This window comes from Scyliorhinus canicula, chromosome 10 (genome assembly GCF_902713615.1).
Source record: "Scyliorhinus canicula chromosome 10, sScyCan1.1, whole genome shotgun sequence".
In the NCBI taxonomy this organism is placed as follows: domain Eukaryota; kingdom Metazoa; phylum Chordata; class Chondrichthyes; order Carcharhiniformes; family Scyliorhinidae; genus Scyliorhinus; species Scyliorhinus canicula.
The window spans coordinates 142703283-142719393 of record NC_052155.1 but is presented as its reverse complement, the minus strand read 5'-3'; the positions used below and the strand labels follow the sequence as shown (position 1 = coordinate 142719393).

Below are 16111 nucleotides of genomic sequence, written 5' to 3'. Positions count from 1 at the left end.
TAAGTCATGTCTAATGGCATCATAATTGCCCTTCCCCCAGCTATAACTCTTGCCCTGCGGGGTATACTTATCCCTTTCCATCACTAACGTAAAGGTCACCGAATTGTGGTCACTGTTTCCAAAGTGCTCACCTACCTCCAGATCTAACACCTGGCCTGGTTCATTACCCAAAACCAAATCCAATGTGGCCTCGCCTCTTGTTGGCCTGTCAACATATTGTGTCAGGAAACCCTCCTGCACACATTGTACAAAGAACGACCCATCTAATGTACTCGAACTATATCTTTCCAGTCAATATTTGGAAAGTTAAAGTCTCCCATAACAACTACCCTGTTACTTTCGCTCTTTTCCAGAATCACCTTCGCCATCCTTTCCTCTACATCCCTAGAACTATTAGGTGGCCTATAGAAAACTCCCAACAGGGTGACCTCTCCTTTCCTGTTTCTAACCTCAGCCCATACTACCTCAGAAGAAGAGTCCCCATCTAGCATCCTTTCCGCCACCGTAATACTGTCCTTGACTAGCAGCGCCACACCTCCCCCTCTTTTGCCCCCTTCTCTGAGCTTACTAAAACACCTAAACCCCGGAACCTGCAACAACCATTCCTGTCCCTGCTCTACCCATGTCTCTGAAATGGCCACAACGTCGAAGTCCCAGGTACCAACCCATGCTGCCAGTTCCCCTACCTTATTTCGTATACTCCTGGCATTGAAGTAGACAAACTTCAAACCACCTACCTGAACACTGGCACCCTCCTGCGAAGTCAAATCTGTGCTCCTGACCTCTATACTCTCAATCTCCCGTACCCCAAAACTACAATCCAGGTTCCCATGCCCCTGCTGAATTAGTTTAAACCCCCCCAAAGAGCACTAACAAATCTCCCCCCCAGGATATTGGTGCCCTTCAGGTTCAGATGTAGACCATCCTGTCTATAGAGGTCCCACCTTCCCCAGAAAGAGCCCCAGTTATCCAGAAATCTGAATCCCTCCCGCCTGTACCATCCCTGTAGCCACGTGTTTAATTGCTCTCTGTCCCTATTCCTCATCTCACTATCACGTGGCACGGGCAACAACCCAGAGATAACAACTCTGTTTGTTCTCACTCTGAGCTTCCATCCTAGCTCCCTAAAGGTCTGCCTGACATCCTTGTCCCCTTTCCTACCTATGTCGTTAGTGCCAATGTGGACTACGACTTGGGGCTGCTCCCCCTCCCCCTTGAGGACCCGGAAAACACGATCCGAGACATCACGTACCCTTGCACCTGGGAGGCAACATACCAAACGTGAGTCTCTCTCGCTCCCACAAAATCTCCTATCTGTGCCCCTGACTATTGAGTCCCCAATTACTAATGTTCTACTCCTTTGCCCCCTTCCCTTCTGAGCAACAGGGACAGACTCCGTGCCAGAGGCCCGTACCCCATGGCTTACCCCTGGTAAGTCCCCCCCCCCCCCCACAAGTATCCAAAACGGTATACTTGTTACTCAGGGGAACGGCCGTAGGGGGTCCCTGCACTGACTGCTTCTTCCCAGTCCCTCTTACAGTTACCCATCTATCTCCAGTCTTTGGTGTAACTACTTCCCTGAAGCTCCTATCTATGACCCCCTCTGCCTCCCGAATGATCCAAAGTTCATCCAGCTCAAGCTCCAGGTCCCTAACACGGTTTTTGAGGAGCTGGAGTTGGGTGCACTTCCCACAGATGAAATCAGCAGGGACACTGACGGCGTCCCTCACCTCAAACATTCTGCAGGAGGAGCATTGTACTGCCTTCCCTGACATCACCTCTAGATTAAAAAAAAAACAAGAAAAAGAAAAAGAAAGGAAGAGCTTACCTGATATTACCTCAAACCCTACTCCCACTGAAAGTTAAGCAAATTTAAAGGCACTCACTCACCTTCACGACAGGCCCCTGCTCCCGCTTCCCAACCACCGTGGGGTGGGGGGGTTGGTTAGAGGAGCAGGTAGGGTGGGAAACACTCACGAAGTGTTTCGGGTTTAACTGTCACTTGCGCTACTGCGCAGTACTTTCCTACTGCGCTAATCCTGTGCTCGTACTCACCCACTGTGAGCGTTGCGGGGGCTCTTTCAGACCTTGCCATTCGCCAGACACACTGATTGACTGAGTCGAACGACGTGGCTGTGTGTATTCATGAAATCAATTCCGAGTATGTGTTCTGCTGTGTGGGGCAGATCTACTAAAACAACGGGGTGTCTGGTGGAGATATTCCCTAGCTGGATGCATACAGGGGCTGTAATGTGTCCCTGCTGTGAGTGTCTTGTAAAGCCGCTGAGTGTTATTGTGGCTGTAGTGGGCCACGTGTCTGCCTGTGGTGTAGTGGAGGAATTAATGGTCGTGCGGGACCCTCCTGTGTCCCAGAGTAATTCTATGGGATGTCCCCGAATTTTTGCTGTGACTACCGGTCGTCCGGATCTGTCCCAGAGGGTGTCACAGACCCAAGTGGGGGAGCCTGAACACCGTCAGTCCGTTCTGTCCACATTGGTGTGTCCTGACTGCGTCCCTGTACTGTGAATGGGCTTCGCTCTATTCCTGTTCAGAGTGCCTGTCTGTTGGCTTCTCTGTGATGTCTGTGGTGCATTGCATTCCCTAGCAAAATGCCCTAACTGTCCGCAGTTAAAACATTCCTGTGACTTCTGTGGGGGGCTGTTCTTTCCCTCATTTACCCATGCGGGGTTTTGGTGCGCTCTTACTGCTTGAATGTCTACCTCGGTTTGCGCCTCCTCGGGCTTCTTAAATGCTGTCTTACCATGAATTGATTGCTCCCAAGCACGGGACAATCTTTTCAAGACCCATTTTTCATTATGGGCCTCTTCTGAGGGGTCGTAATTAGAGCAGGCTTTCTGTCCTGCCTCTGTGGCGTGGGAGATAAGAGTGCGGGTCCATTTAACCATGTTATCTTGGGCAAATGTGCGCGGTCTAATTCATCGAAAACTGCAGTGAATTGAATCCACAGCCTTCCTGCAAATGCTGTGGGGTGCTCGGTCTTTTTCTGCCTACACTTGTATTCTATTGGGTCTTCTCTGTTATACCCTATCGCATCCAAAATAGCTGTATGCATTTCCTCTAGGGTGCCTCCTCCAACGTTCTGTGGGTCGGGGAGGGCTGCTACTACTGACGAGTCTAAACTCAAAACTGAGAGCTTAACCTGCTCTCGCTCATCAAGGCCGTACATGGTCGCCTGCTGTTTAACTTTCGCAAAGAATTGGTGGGGGTCTGAAGTGGGGAGGAACGGGGTGATTTTCTCACACGCGTCCCTTAGTTGAGTCACGGTTAAGGGGGTGGTGTAAGTGATCTCTGGTGCGCCGTCTGCGGTTGCTTTTCGTTGGGTGGTGACTGGGTTCATTGGTGCGGATGCTATCTGATCTATGGGGGGTTGGGGCGCTTTCCTTTTCTGCTGTCTCTCCTGTGCACATGTTCCCTGAACATATCGCTGTGCTTTCTCGCTTAACTCCTGCCAATCTGGTGCATTCTCTACCTCTCGTTGCGTTCCAAAAGTATCTTGGAAGCCATTCTGCACAGAAAGCAGAGATTGCAGCTCAGCAATCTGCTTCCTACACTTTGCATGGTCCACTGTGGTTTGCCTTTGCTCAGTGGTGGCAGCATGGAGTGCTCTTAAAGCTGCCTTCAGGTCGCTGCACTGCTTCTTCAGTGCCTCTACCTGCTTTTCTGATTCCTGTCTTATCAAGACTGCACGCTGCATATCCTGATAGGCTTTTTCATATTGTACTTGGGAGCTGCTCAGATGGGCTAGACAAGACTGGTGTGCCCTCTTGGCATCATCCACCTCTCTATCGTTATCTGCCAACTTCTTTCTTAATTCTAGATTCTCTCTTTACTCATGTGATGCCTTTCCCCTAATTCTGCTCGGAGCGTCCTGACGACCTCCTCTGTGCCTCGCAATTGTGCCAAGCAGGACACAATTGCCATCGGCTTACGTGCTTTTCCTAGATTCCTTTTGTGAATTGCGCTCAGGTCCTCCCACCAAGTATGTCCTATACTCCCGGGGCCTGTTTCCTCATTCGAACAGAATTCACTCCAAAGGGGCCATTCTTTCCCTTTGAGGTACTTCCTGATCTCTTGCTCCCAAACGGGACACTGACCTACTCTGCTGGTCGCTGCGACCACAAACACTTGGGGGTGCATGAGGTGTTCCATTGCCTGCATGGCCATCCTAATGCTCTCTCTTAAATTTAGAATAAGGGATGCTAAGGCGGTGTTATAAATTACGGGTACGGCTTTCGCTATTTTCCGAAGTATAAACTCCCGACAGTTTGTCGCAACAAAATATCTCGGTTTTACCTTATAGCCCTGTTAGTTACGCATGCAAAAACACACTTCCGAATTATGAGGATTGATGTGAACTACTTGAACAGTTGTGGTTTTTCCTTTTCCCAATTGGATTTCTGATTCAAATTGCTGGGTTCTCTCGGAGTGGGGGGGCCACTTCTAGTCGAGTCCCACCGGAGTCACCACAAATGTTGCTCGTTCTGGGTGAGTGTGCTTAACAATCAATTGGCTGTTTTATTCCTTTGCTCTAGAGTCGGCAGGTATCTTTATGATACCGCCACGAAGTTCAAGTTCAGATCAATGACTCAATACACCAGTTAGTAAGTTCAAACAAGACACGTTTATTATTACACAGTTATTTGCTACTCATGCATATAATACTAAGACTAAACTGTTCCTACCACTACTAGGCCAATACTTATCTGGAATAAGGGAACTGCCGGATCAGGGAACAATGGCCTCTTGCTTTGTCCTGGATCCGCAGGCTTCCAGTTGGTGTGGACTAAAGGGGTCAGTAGTGTCTATTCTCGTAGTGGGCGTCGTATGACACTTACTTGTCGGTGTAGCAATTGGCCGGGCCTCTCCTTCTCACGTTCAAGTTCCTGGAGAGCTGCTGCAAAGGTGTTCTGCTGGGAGGGCCGGCTAAGAGATTGAATCCGTCTTGGGACCTTACTTTTATAGGTCCCAGGGGCTTCGCGCCCATCTGGGCGGACCCTGTACCTGCTTGCAATCGATTGAACCTCATACCAATCGATTGGTTTGAATTCCTGTTTGGGGCTGCTTCCCGATCACTGGGCGGTTCTTGGGGCTGTTTGTATCTTATTGTCTGGGGCTCGTGCTGGCGCCGAAGAGTCTAGCTTGACCTTTGTTATTCTAAATTGTGTCCATTGTGCTCGGGAATCACCGGGAAATGCTCAATTAATATGCGCAGCTTGTTAGTTTCTCTGCTGTCTGGTTTCTTCACAGACAGAATCCAGAGATGGGTTCTGCAGCCTGCTTGCCTCTCTGACATTGTCCAATTTTCCCTGCATGCAACTCAATGTTCCATTTTATGTCGGGAAGTGGCCAGCTTCGGTGGCTACATAGCACTTGGGGAGAAAGGGATCAAAGGATATGGGGGATGCCGGGATCAGGCGATTGAGTTGGATGATTAGTCATACTCATAATGAATGGGGGAGCAGGCTCAATGTACTGTTCCTGTTTTCTATGTTTCTTTATACAGTATTCTCCATTACTTTCATGAATTGAAATTATTTGGCCCTGGAGAATTACTGCTTTTTAATGCTGTTTCTTCATTACTTTCCTTATGTTAATCTTGTTGAGTTTCGTGTCCCTGATTCATTGTTAGTTTACTTGGGATATTTGGCATACTGACCTCATCTGCTGTAAATACTGATACATAGTTATAATACCTCTGTTTTTAGTTGTGAAAGGGCCCACATTGTTCCTTTGCTGAAAATACTGCATGCAGTCTCAACTTGTCCATTCATGAGCTTTAATTGGTAATGATTGGAGATTGTGCAAGATCTCACCCACTCTGGTTAAATGGTCTGCACCAAGAACGGTCTGCTTCAGGAAACTGGCAAACCAGCTGTATTGACATTTTCAGATGAGATGCAGTCAGATGTTTGGGGCAATGTGTTCATGGAAATGGAGGATCTCAAAAAAAATGTGCAGTTCAAGGTTTTGCTTAGAATCAGGCATGACATTTGCAGCATGCCATTGGGTTTAATTTGATTGGATTTGTTTATTGTCACGTGTACCGAGGAACAGTGAAAAGTATTTTTCTGCGAGCAGCTCAACAGATCATTAATACATGGAAAGAACATAGAACTTAGAACAGTACAGCACAGTGCAGGCCCTTCGGCCCTCGATGTTGTGCCGAGCTTTGTCCGAAACCAAGATCAAGCTATCCCACTCCCTGTCATTGTGGTGTGCTCCATGTGCCTATCCAATAACCGCTTGAAAGTTCTTAAAGTGTCCGACTCCACTATCACAGCAGGTATTCGATTCCACACCCTAACCACTCTCTGAGTAAAGAACCTACCTCGAACATCCTTCCTATATAGAAAAGCAAATAAAAGAAAATACATAATCGGGCAACACACGGTATACAATGTAACTACATAAGCATCGGATGAAGTGCACAGAGGTGTAGTGTTAATGAGGTCAGTCAATAAGAGGGTAATTTAGGAGTCTGGTAATCTAAAAGATAGACATAGAAAGTTGGGTGCTAAGGTATAGAACTTCAGGTAGAAATCAGATTTTTTGGTGGGAGACGAACATAATGGATACAGCTTTGGAAATTAATTCTGATCCAATATTTCACATTAGCTGAATAGTTGAGTAGCACAGTGGAATGAAGAGTTCTAGAGGATCAGTAATCCGAGGTGTCATTAATATACTTTGAAAATGAAACTGTTTTTATGCTTCCTGTATTTGAATTAAAGTGTGCTGTCTATGTATATTTCTACAGATGCGGATTACAAATTATCACGATGCTTTATGTGATTATAAAACAGAGAACATGCTACATGCCCTGCACCATGAAAGCAAAACTGGGTACATCTTCTCACAATTTTGCAAAGAAACAGGAAATCTGGTAAACAAAATTTATCTTTGTATTAGTGCTCTTATTCTTCAACCAAAGAGAAAATGCTGTAAAATCTCAGCAGGTCTGGCAGCATCTGTAGAGAGAGAAAAGAGCTAACATTTCGAGCCAAGGTTATCCTTTGTCAAGCTTTGAAATCTGGACTCGAAACATTAGCTCTTTTCTCTCCCTACAGATGCTGCCAGACCTGCTGAGATTTTCCAGTATTTTCTCTTCGGTTTCAGATTCCAGCATCCACAGTAATTTGCTGTTTTCCCCTCTTATTCTTTAATCGGTTTGAGAACAAAATTAAATTGTGACTGCCGTAGCATAATGGGCTAACAGATGGGACAAACTAATGTTTTTTTAATTCATTTATGGGATGTGGGCATCGCTGGTTATGCCAGCATTTATTATCCCTTCAGATGTTGGTAGTGAGCTGCCTTCTTGGATTGTTGCAGTCCATGTTGTAGGTACACCCACAGTTCTGTCAGAGAGGGAATTCCAGGATTTTGAACCAGGGACAGTGAAGGAACAGCAATATATTTCCAAGTCAGGATGTTGGTGAGTGATTTGAAGGGGAACTTCCAGGTGGTGGTGTTTGCAGGTGTCTGCTGCTCTTGTCCTTATAGATAATAGTGGTTGTGAGTTTGGAATTTGGTAAATTCATGCAGTGCACCTTGTAGATGGCACACACTACTGCCACTGTTTGTTATTTGTCCACCCTGTTATCAGCTCAGCACTTTAATGATTGGAGCGCCACATTTAAAGGCCACCTCTACACATACCTGGCATGCTTGCCACTGGACAGTCATGGCAGTGAAAGTTAGGAGACATACTGCCCCAAAATTCACTGAGGTTTCCCTGGAGTGTCTACTAAATGCAATGGAAGTCCGTTGGGAAGTGATATGCCAGTGCTCTGTATTAACACCTTCCAGCAAGATTACCAATCCAGCATGGCAGGTGGTGGCAGCGGTTGCCAGCCCTAATGCCTTGCAGAAGAAACCAGCCATCTAACACAGAAAGAAGATGAATGATCTCCATTCTGCCAGGTTAAGTCACTCGTCTGATCACTCTCAGCTCACACACTCAGCACGGACCCACAGGAATGTTACTAACTGCCAGCTCCAGGGATACCAAAACCCACTTTCCCGCACTCATTTTCGTCTCCCTTGTGGGCCATGTCTTCATCACCTCGCTGCTCCCAGTCACCATCCACAAATGCCAGACATCCTTATCACCTGCCCTGGCACACGCATTCTGTGTACACTCTTTCCATCTGTTTTCATGCAGGAAAAGTTGGCTTTTTTAAGGGGATCAGGGGTTATGGGGTGAAGGCAGGAGAATAGGGATGAGAAAAATATCAGCCATGATTGAATGGCGGAGCAGACTCGATGGGCCAAGTGGCCTAATTCTGCTCCTATGTCTTATGGTCTTATGGCTTACAACAAAAAGGAGAAATCCAGTCAGGCAGATGGATGCGAAAGCTGAAAGTTCTCATGGACCTTGAGAAGAGAACCCTCCAGCTGGCCTAGGTGGATGCTGACAACTCCTGTGCTGATGGTGAGATTGGCAGCGATAAACTAAGGTGAGGATCTAGCACTGCACCATCCATTGGACAACATTGCTCTGAGTGTTTTCTCCTGTTTCTAAAAGCATCTGTCATACACTAATGACCTCTCATTCTGTCGCAGGCACATCTGGGAAACCAGGTACTTGACTCCAGCCATGAGAGCTGTCCCGAAGCAGAATTCACTGACCCCTATAATGAAGACCCATCACAGCACTCATCTGCATGCTCCATCAGGGATCACAATGTGGTGAGCACAGCATACTTTCAGATCCAAAGCAGGCAGAGGCAGGGATGCTCCAGGGTGCTAGAACTCTGAGGATGGCTGGAGGTCAGGAATCTGCTGAGTGCCAGTCAGCTGGCCTTTGACAAGGTGCCACAGAGGAGACTGGTAAATAAGAAGAGCCAATGGGAGTTCAGGTCCATTGTACCCTGAAGGTGGCAACGCAGGTTGATAGAGTGGTCAAGAAGGCATACAGCATGCTTGCCTTCATCGGACGGGGTATTGAGTACAAGAGTCGGCAGGTCATGTTACAGTTGTATCGGACTTTGGTTAGGCCACATTTGGAATACTGCGTGCAGTTCTGGTCGCCACATTACCAGAAGGACGTACATGCTTTAGAGAGGGTGCAGAGGAGGTTCAGCAGGATGTTGCCTGATATGGAGGGTGCTAGCTATGAAGAAAGTTTGAGTAGATTAGGATTGTTTTCGTTGGAAAGACGGAGGTTGGGGGAGACCTGATTGAGGTCTACAAAATTATGAGAGGTATGGACAGGGTGGATAGCAACAAGCTTTTTCCAAGAGTGGGTGTCAGTTACAAGGGGTCACGATTTCAAGGTGAGAGGGGGAAAATTTAAGGGAGATGTGCGTGGAAAGTTTTTTACGCAGAGGGTGGTGGGTGCCTGGAACGCTTTGCCAGCGGAGGTGGTAGAGGCGGGCACGATCGCATCATTTAAGATGCATCTTGACAGATATAAGAACGGGCAGGGAACAGAGGGAAGTAGACCTTGCAAAATAGGGGACAGGTTTAGATAAAGGGTCTGGATCGGCTCAGGCTGGGAGGGCCGAAAGGCCTGTTCCTGTGCTGTAATTCTCTTTGTTCTTTGTTCTTTAATGGTGTTCAGGGTAAGATCCTGCCATGGATAGAGGAATGGCTGATGGCTGATGGCAGAAGGCAGAGATTGGAGACAAAGGGTCTCTTTCAGGATGGCGGCTGGTGGTGTGCCTCAATGGTCTGTGCTGGAGCCACAACTTTTTACAATATATATTAATGATCTGGAAGAAGGAACTGAAGGCACTGTTGCTATGTTTGCAGATGATACAAAGATCTGTAGAGGGACAGGTAATATTGAGGAAGCAGGTGGGGTGCAGAAGGACTTGGACAAGCTAGGAGAGTGGGCAAAGAAGTGGCAAATGGAATACCATGTGGAAAAGTGTGAGGTTAAGCACTTTGGAAGAAGAAATGGAGGTATAGACTTTTTTAAATAGGAAATGTTTAGGAAATCAGAAGCACAAAGGGACTGAGAGTCCTTGTTCACAATTCTCTTACTGTGCAGGTTCAATCAGCAGTTAGGAAGGCAAATGCAATGTTAGCATTCAAGTCGAGAGGGCTAGAATACAAGACCAGGGATGTACTTCTGAGGCTATATAAGGTCTGTCAGACCCCATTTAGAGTATTGTGAGCAGTTTTGGGCCCTGTATCTAAGTAAGGATGTGCTCGCCTTGGAAAGGGCTCAGAGGAGGTTCACAAGAATGATGCCTGGAATGAAGAGCTTGTCGTATGAGGAACAGTTGAGGACTGTTGTCTATACTCATTAGAGTTTAGATGAATGAGGGGGGATCTTTTTGAAACTTACACGATACAGCGAGGCCTGGATAAAGTGGACGTGGAGAGAATGTTTTCACTTGTAGGTAAAACTAGAAGCAGAGGACAGAATCTCGAACTAAAGGGACGATTCTTTAAAACAGAGATTAGGAGGAATTTCTTCAGCCAGAGGCTGGTGAACCTGCAGAACTCTTTGCCGCAGAAGGCTGCTGAGGCCAAATCACTGTTTCTTTAAGAGAGAGATAGATAGGTTCTTGATTAATAAGGGGATCAGGGGTTATGGGGAGAAGGCAGGAGAATGGGGATGAGCGAAATATCAGCCATGGTGGAATGGCAGAGCAAACACGATTGGCCGAGTGGCCTAATTCTGCTCCTATGTCTTATGATCTTATATCTTTGACCTTGGTCATGCCTCAGTTGCTGGAGCTCCAAAGATAAACTCAGGAACATCAGGAAGGGATGCCCGCTACACTGAAAGGCAGAATGGATCTTGCTGTCTGACAAGGTAGTGCTGACACTCCAACGCAACAATGCCAAAACAGCTAGGATAGTGTCTGCCACTGACCGCATGAGCCAAGACTTTTGTCCTGCCCTGCTGCAAAACATGCACTCCATGGTGCAGGCACTTGCTGGGATCCACGAGTGCCAACACTGATAGTGCTTCTTGAGCTTGCTCTCGCTTCTCCTCTCTCCCAAAAAGGAAAGCCTTCACCAACCATAGGGATGAGGATCAGCTGATGCACACCGCAGAGCCATCTACCTAAGCGACTCTGGGAGTGTCCTGCACACCAGTCATGCCTGTTTCTTGTTGCAAATGAGGATGCCTTCCACAAAGTACTTCGTAATGTTGAGAATAGCATTAGACAGGGAAATAGAGATACATGCGATAAAGGAACAACTGTGATTATGGTTGACTTTAATCTGCATACAGATTGGGTCACAGTACAATAGAGGAGGAATTTCTGGAGTACAGGGTGGTTTTCTGGACCAGTATGTTGAGGAACCAACTATTGAACAGGCCATTTAGGACTGGGTATTGTGCATTGAGAAAGGATTAATTGGCAATCTAGTTGTGAAGGAACCCATGGGGATGAATGACCATACTATGCTATAACTCTTTATCAAGGTGGATAGTGAGTTAGGTGATTCTGAGACCAGGGTCCTGAACCTCAATAAAGGGAACTGCGGTGGTATGAGGCATGAGCTGGCTATGGCAGGCTGGGAAACATTACTGAAAGGAAGGACAGTGGACAGGCAATGGCAGGCATTCAAGAAACGAATAGGTGAACTCCAAAAGTTATTTATTCCTATTTGATGTAAGAGTAGAAAGGAAACGGTGGCCAAACCATGGCTTATAAAGGAAATTAGAGATGGTATTAGATTCAAATAAGAGGCATACAAATTAGCAAGAAAAAGCAATAAATCTGAGGATTGGGAACAATTTAAAATTCAGCAAAGGTGGACCAAGGGATTGATTAAGAAAGGGAAAATACAATTTGAAAAGAAACTTGAGGGGAACATACAAACTGACATACAAACAGAAGTGAGCCTTACTTCTGTCGTGGGAAAAGCCTTGGAAAGGTTTATAAGAGATAGGATGTATAATCATCTGGAAAGGAATAATTTGATTAGAGATAGTCAACATGGTTTTGTGACAGGTAGGTCGTGCCTCACAAACCTCATTGAGTTCTTCGAGAAGGTGACCAAACAGGTGGATGAGGGTAAAGCAGTTGATGTGGTGTATATGGATTTCAGTAAAGCGTTTGATAAGGTTCCCCACGGTAGGCTATTGCAGAAAATACAGAGGCATGGGATTCAGGGTGATTTTGCAGTTTGGATCAGAAATTGGCTAGTTGATAGAAGACAAAGGGTGGTGGTTGATGGGAAATGTTCAGACTGGTGTCCAGTTACTAGTGGTGCACCACAAAGATCTGTTTTGGGGCTGCTGCTGTTTGGCATTTTTATAAATGACCTGGAGGAAGGCGTAGAAGGATGGGTGAGTAAATTTGCAGATGACACTAAAGTCGGTGGAGTTGTGGATAGTGCAGAAGGATGTTACAAGTTACAGAGGGACATAGATAAGCTGCAGAGCTCGGCTGACAGGTGGCAAATGGAGTTTAATGTAGAAAAGTGTGACGGGATTCATTTTGGAAGGAATAACAGGAAGACAGAGTACTGGGCTAATGGTAAGATTCTTGGTAGTGTGGACGAGCAGAGAGATCTGTGTCCATGTCCATAGATCCCTGAAAGTTGCCACCCAGGTTGAGAGGGTTGTTAAGAAGGCGTACGGTGTATTAGCTTTTATTGGTAGAGTTATTGAGTTTTGGAACCATGAGGTCATGCTGCAGTTGTACCAAACTCTGGTGCGGTCGCATTTGGAGTACTGCGTGCAGTTCTGGTCGCCACATTATAGGAAGGATGTGGAAGCATTGGAAAGGGTACAGAGGAGATTTACAAGGATGTTGCCTGGTATGGAGGGAAGATCTTACGAGGAAAGGCTGAAGGACTTGAGGCTGTTTTCGTTAGAGAGAAGAAGGTTAAGAGGTGACTTAATTGAGGCATACAAGATGATCAGAGGATTAGATAAGGTGCACATTGAGAACCTTTTTCCTCGGATGGTGATGTCCAGCACTAGGGAACATAGCTTTAAATTAAGGGGAGATAGATATAGGACAGATGTCAAAGATAGGTTCTTTACTCAGAGAGTAGTAAGGGCGTGGAATGCCCTGCCTGCACCAGGAGTGGACTTGTCAACACTAAACGCATTCAAATGGTCATTGGATAGGCATATGGACGATAAGGGAATAGTGTAGAGGGACTTTAGAGGGGTTTCACAGGACGGCGCAACATCGAGGGCCGAAGGGCCTGTACTGCGCTGTAATGTTCTATGACTATAAGTTTCTATATGTAGTATGTAAAGAGAAAAAGATTGATAAAAATGAATTAGGATCCCTACAGTCAGAAAGGGGGAGATTCATAATGGGGAACAAAGAAATGGCTGAGGACCACAACTGTTCACATAATGTGTTAATCATTTGGGCGATGGAACTTAATGCATTATCTCCAAATTTGCAGATGATACAATGTTGGGGGTGGGAGGGTGAGCTGTGAGGAGGATGCAGAGATGCTCAGTGCGATTTGGACAGGCTGAGTGCAAATGCATGGCAGATGTAGTATAATGTAGACAAATGTGAGGTTATCCACTTCGGTAGCAAAAATAGGAAGGCTAATTATTATTTCAATGGGTATAAATTGAGAGAGGTGGATACTCAGCGAAACCTTGGCTCCCTCGTGCATCGGTCGCAGAAAGTAAGCGGGCAGGTATAACAAACAGTAAAGAAGGCAAATGGTATGTTAGTTTTCGTAGCGAGAGGATTTGAGTATAGGAATAGAGATGTTTCACTGCAATTGTATTAGGCATTGGTAAGGCCATACCTGGAGTCTTGTGTGCAATTTTGGTGTGCTTATCTGAGGAAGAATATTCTTTCTCTGGCTGTTGTGCAACAAACATTTGTCAGGCTGGTTCCTGGGATAGCAGGCCTGTCATATTAGGAGAGACTAAGTCGGTTAGGATTATATTTATTGGAGTTCAGAAGATTGGATCTCGTAGAAACTTACAAAATTCTAACAGGATTAGACAGGGTAGATTCAGAAAGAATGTTCCCGAAGGTGGGGGAGTCCAGAACTAGGGGTCATAGTTTGAGGATAAGCAATAAATCTTTTAGGACTGAGGTGAGGAGAAATGTCTTCACCCAGAGAGCGGTGACTACCCAGAATGTAGTTGAGGCCAAAACCTTGTGGAATTTCAAGAAGGAATTGGATATCGTTCTTTGGGCGATAGGGATAAAGGGATATCTGGGGAAGGCTGGATCAGGATATCGAACTTGATATATCAGCCATGATCATAATAAATAGCGGAGGAGCCTCAAAGGGCTGAATGGCCACCTCCTGCTTCTATTTTGTATATGTATGTTTCTATGTATCCTCTCCTTTGAGGACCTCCTTTTCCTCCTCTCTCAGTGTCCTCCTCATCAGTGGAAATGTGCCACACTTTCATCTCCTCCTCAGGCAGTTCCTCCCCCGTTGCTGCACCAGGTTGTGAAGAGCGTATCAAGCGATTACAATGAGTGACACCCTCTGTGGATCATATTGCAGGGGTCCACCAGACCAGTTCAGGCTCCAGATCTCATTTGCAGTATTTCAAAGGTCTACTCCACCAAAGAGCAAGTTGGCGCATGAGCCTCATTATACCTTGTCTCAGCTACACTCTGTGGCCATGATCTCAGTGGTTAACCATTGTCCCCGAGGAGCCAACCATCCAGACACTGTGGAAATTGTGAAAAATGTGAGTCGCTAGACTCAGGCATGTCAACGTTGTTACAGCTGAATGGTGTCAGGGACTGGTTTAGCTCACTCAGCTAAATCGCTGGCTTTTAAAGCAGGCCAGCAGCACGGTTCGATTCCTGTACCAGCCTCCCCGGACAGGTGCCGGAATGTGGCGACTAGGGGCTTTTCACAGTATCTTCATTGAAGCCTACTCGTGACAATAAGCAATTTTCATTTTCATTTCAGCTGCAACAGGATTATTATCACTGACATTTCTTTCCATTAGCCTTGCCCATGTCAATATTCTGCCTCCAAAGGTACCCCTTGCCCAGAATTGAGTGGAACTGTCAGTACATGATGACTTCCTACCACCAAGGCACTGTCCAGGCTCCCTTTCCCTCTCTGAGGCCCTGAGTGGGGAATGGAATGACTGCGTCAAACTTTCAAGCCACTGTATTTTACGTTCATGTTGCAAACCTGTCCGATGCTGCAGATGAGATTTCAAATCAGACTCTGAGATATTGTTGTGGACCCATTGCGTGAGTTTCTTCTGAAATGGCTTAGTTGAAACCTGAGGTTCAGTTTCCCTTCTGCAGTGGCTTGAAAAGTTAAACGGCACGGTCCATCGGAAACATTTCATTTGTGGTGGGTTTTTCCAGGAGTTTCCTTCCAACTCTGTCGGCGAGTTTCCCCCAGGGTGTGTCGGCGAGTTTCTCCCAGGGTCTGTCGGTAAGACTCCCCCCGGGTCTGTCGGCGAGTTTCCCCCCCGGCTCTGTCGGTGAGTCCCCCCCCCCCCCCGCTCTGTCGGCGAGTCTCTCCCCCCCCCCCCCCCCCCGTTCTGTTGGCGAGTCTCCCCCCCCCCCCCCCCCGGCTCTGTCGGCGAGTTTCCCCCCAGACTCTGTCGCCGAGTTCCCCCCCCGCCTCTGAAGGTGAGTCCTTCCCCCCCCCCCCCCGGCTCTGTCGGCGAGTCCCCCCCCCCCCCCCCCGCTCTGTCGGCGAGTTACCCCCCCCCCCCCCGCTCTGTCGGCGAGTTCCCCCCCCCCGCTCTGTCGGCGAGTTCCCTCCCCCCCCGCTCAGTCGGTGAGTTCCCCCCCCCCCCGCTCTGTCGGCGAGTCGTCCCCCCCCGCTCTGTCGGCGAGTTCCCCCCCCCCCCCCGCTCTGTCGGCGAGTTCCCCCCCCGCTCTGTCGGCGAGTTCCCCCCCCCCCGCTCTGTCGGCGAGTCCCCCCCCCCCCCCCCCCGCTCTGTCGGCGAGTCCCCCCCCCCCCCCGCTCTGTCGGCGAGTCCCCCCCCCCCCCGCTCTGTCGGCGAGTCCCCCCCCCCCCCCCCCCCCCCCCCCCCCCCCCCAGCCTGTCGGCGAGTCTCCCCTCCCCCACCCCCGCTCTGTCCGCGAGACTCCCCCCCCCCCCCCTCCCCCTCCCCCCCCCCTCCCCCCTCCCCCCCCCCCCCCCCCCGATCCCCCCCCCCCCCCCCCCCCCCCCCCCCCCCCCCCCCCCCCCT

At 48.0% G+C, this 16111-nt stretch overlaps 1 protein-coding gene across 1 annotated transcript in view; it reads left to right on the top strand.

Moving 5' to 3' along the window:
- The window catches only part of LOC119972149 (regulator of G-protein signaling 22-like), an 810134-nt gene that overhangs the window by 387731 nt on the left and 406292 nt on the right, over nucleotides 1-16111 (top strand). The window contains exons 13-14 of the mRNA XM_038808479.1: nucleotides 6779-6904; nucleotides 8587-8712. Of these exons, the coding sequence (XP_038664407.1) occupies nucleotides 6779-6904; nucleotides 8587-8712 (252 nt within the window). The remainder of the gene's footprint in view (nucleotides 1-6778; nucleotides 6905-8586; nucleotides 8713-16111) is intronic.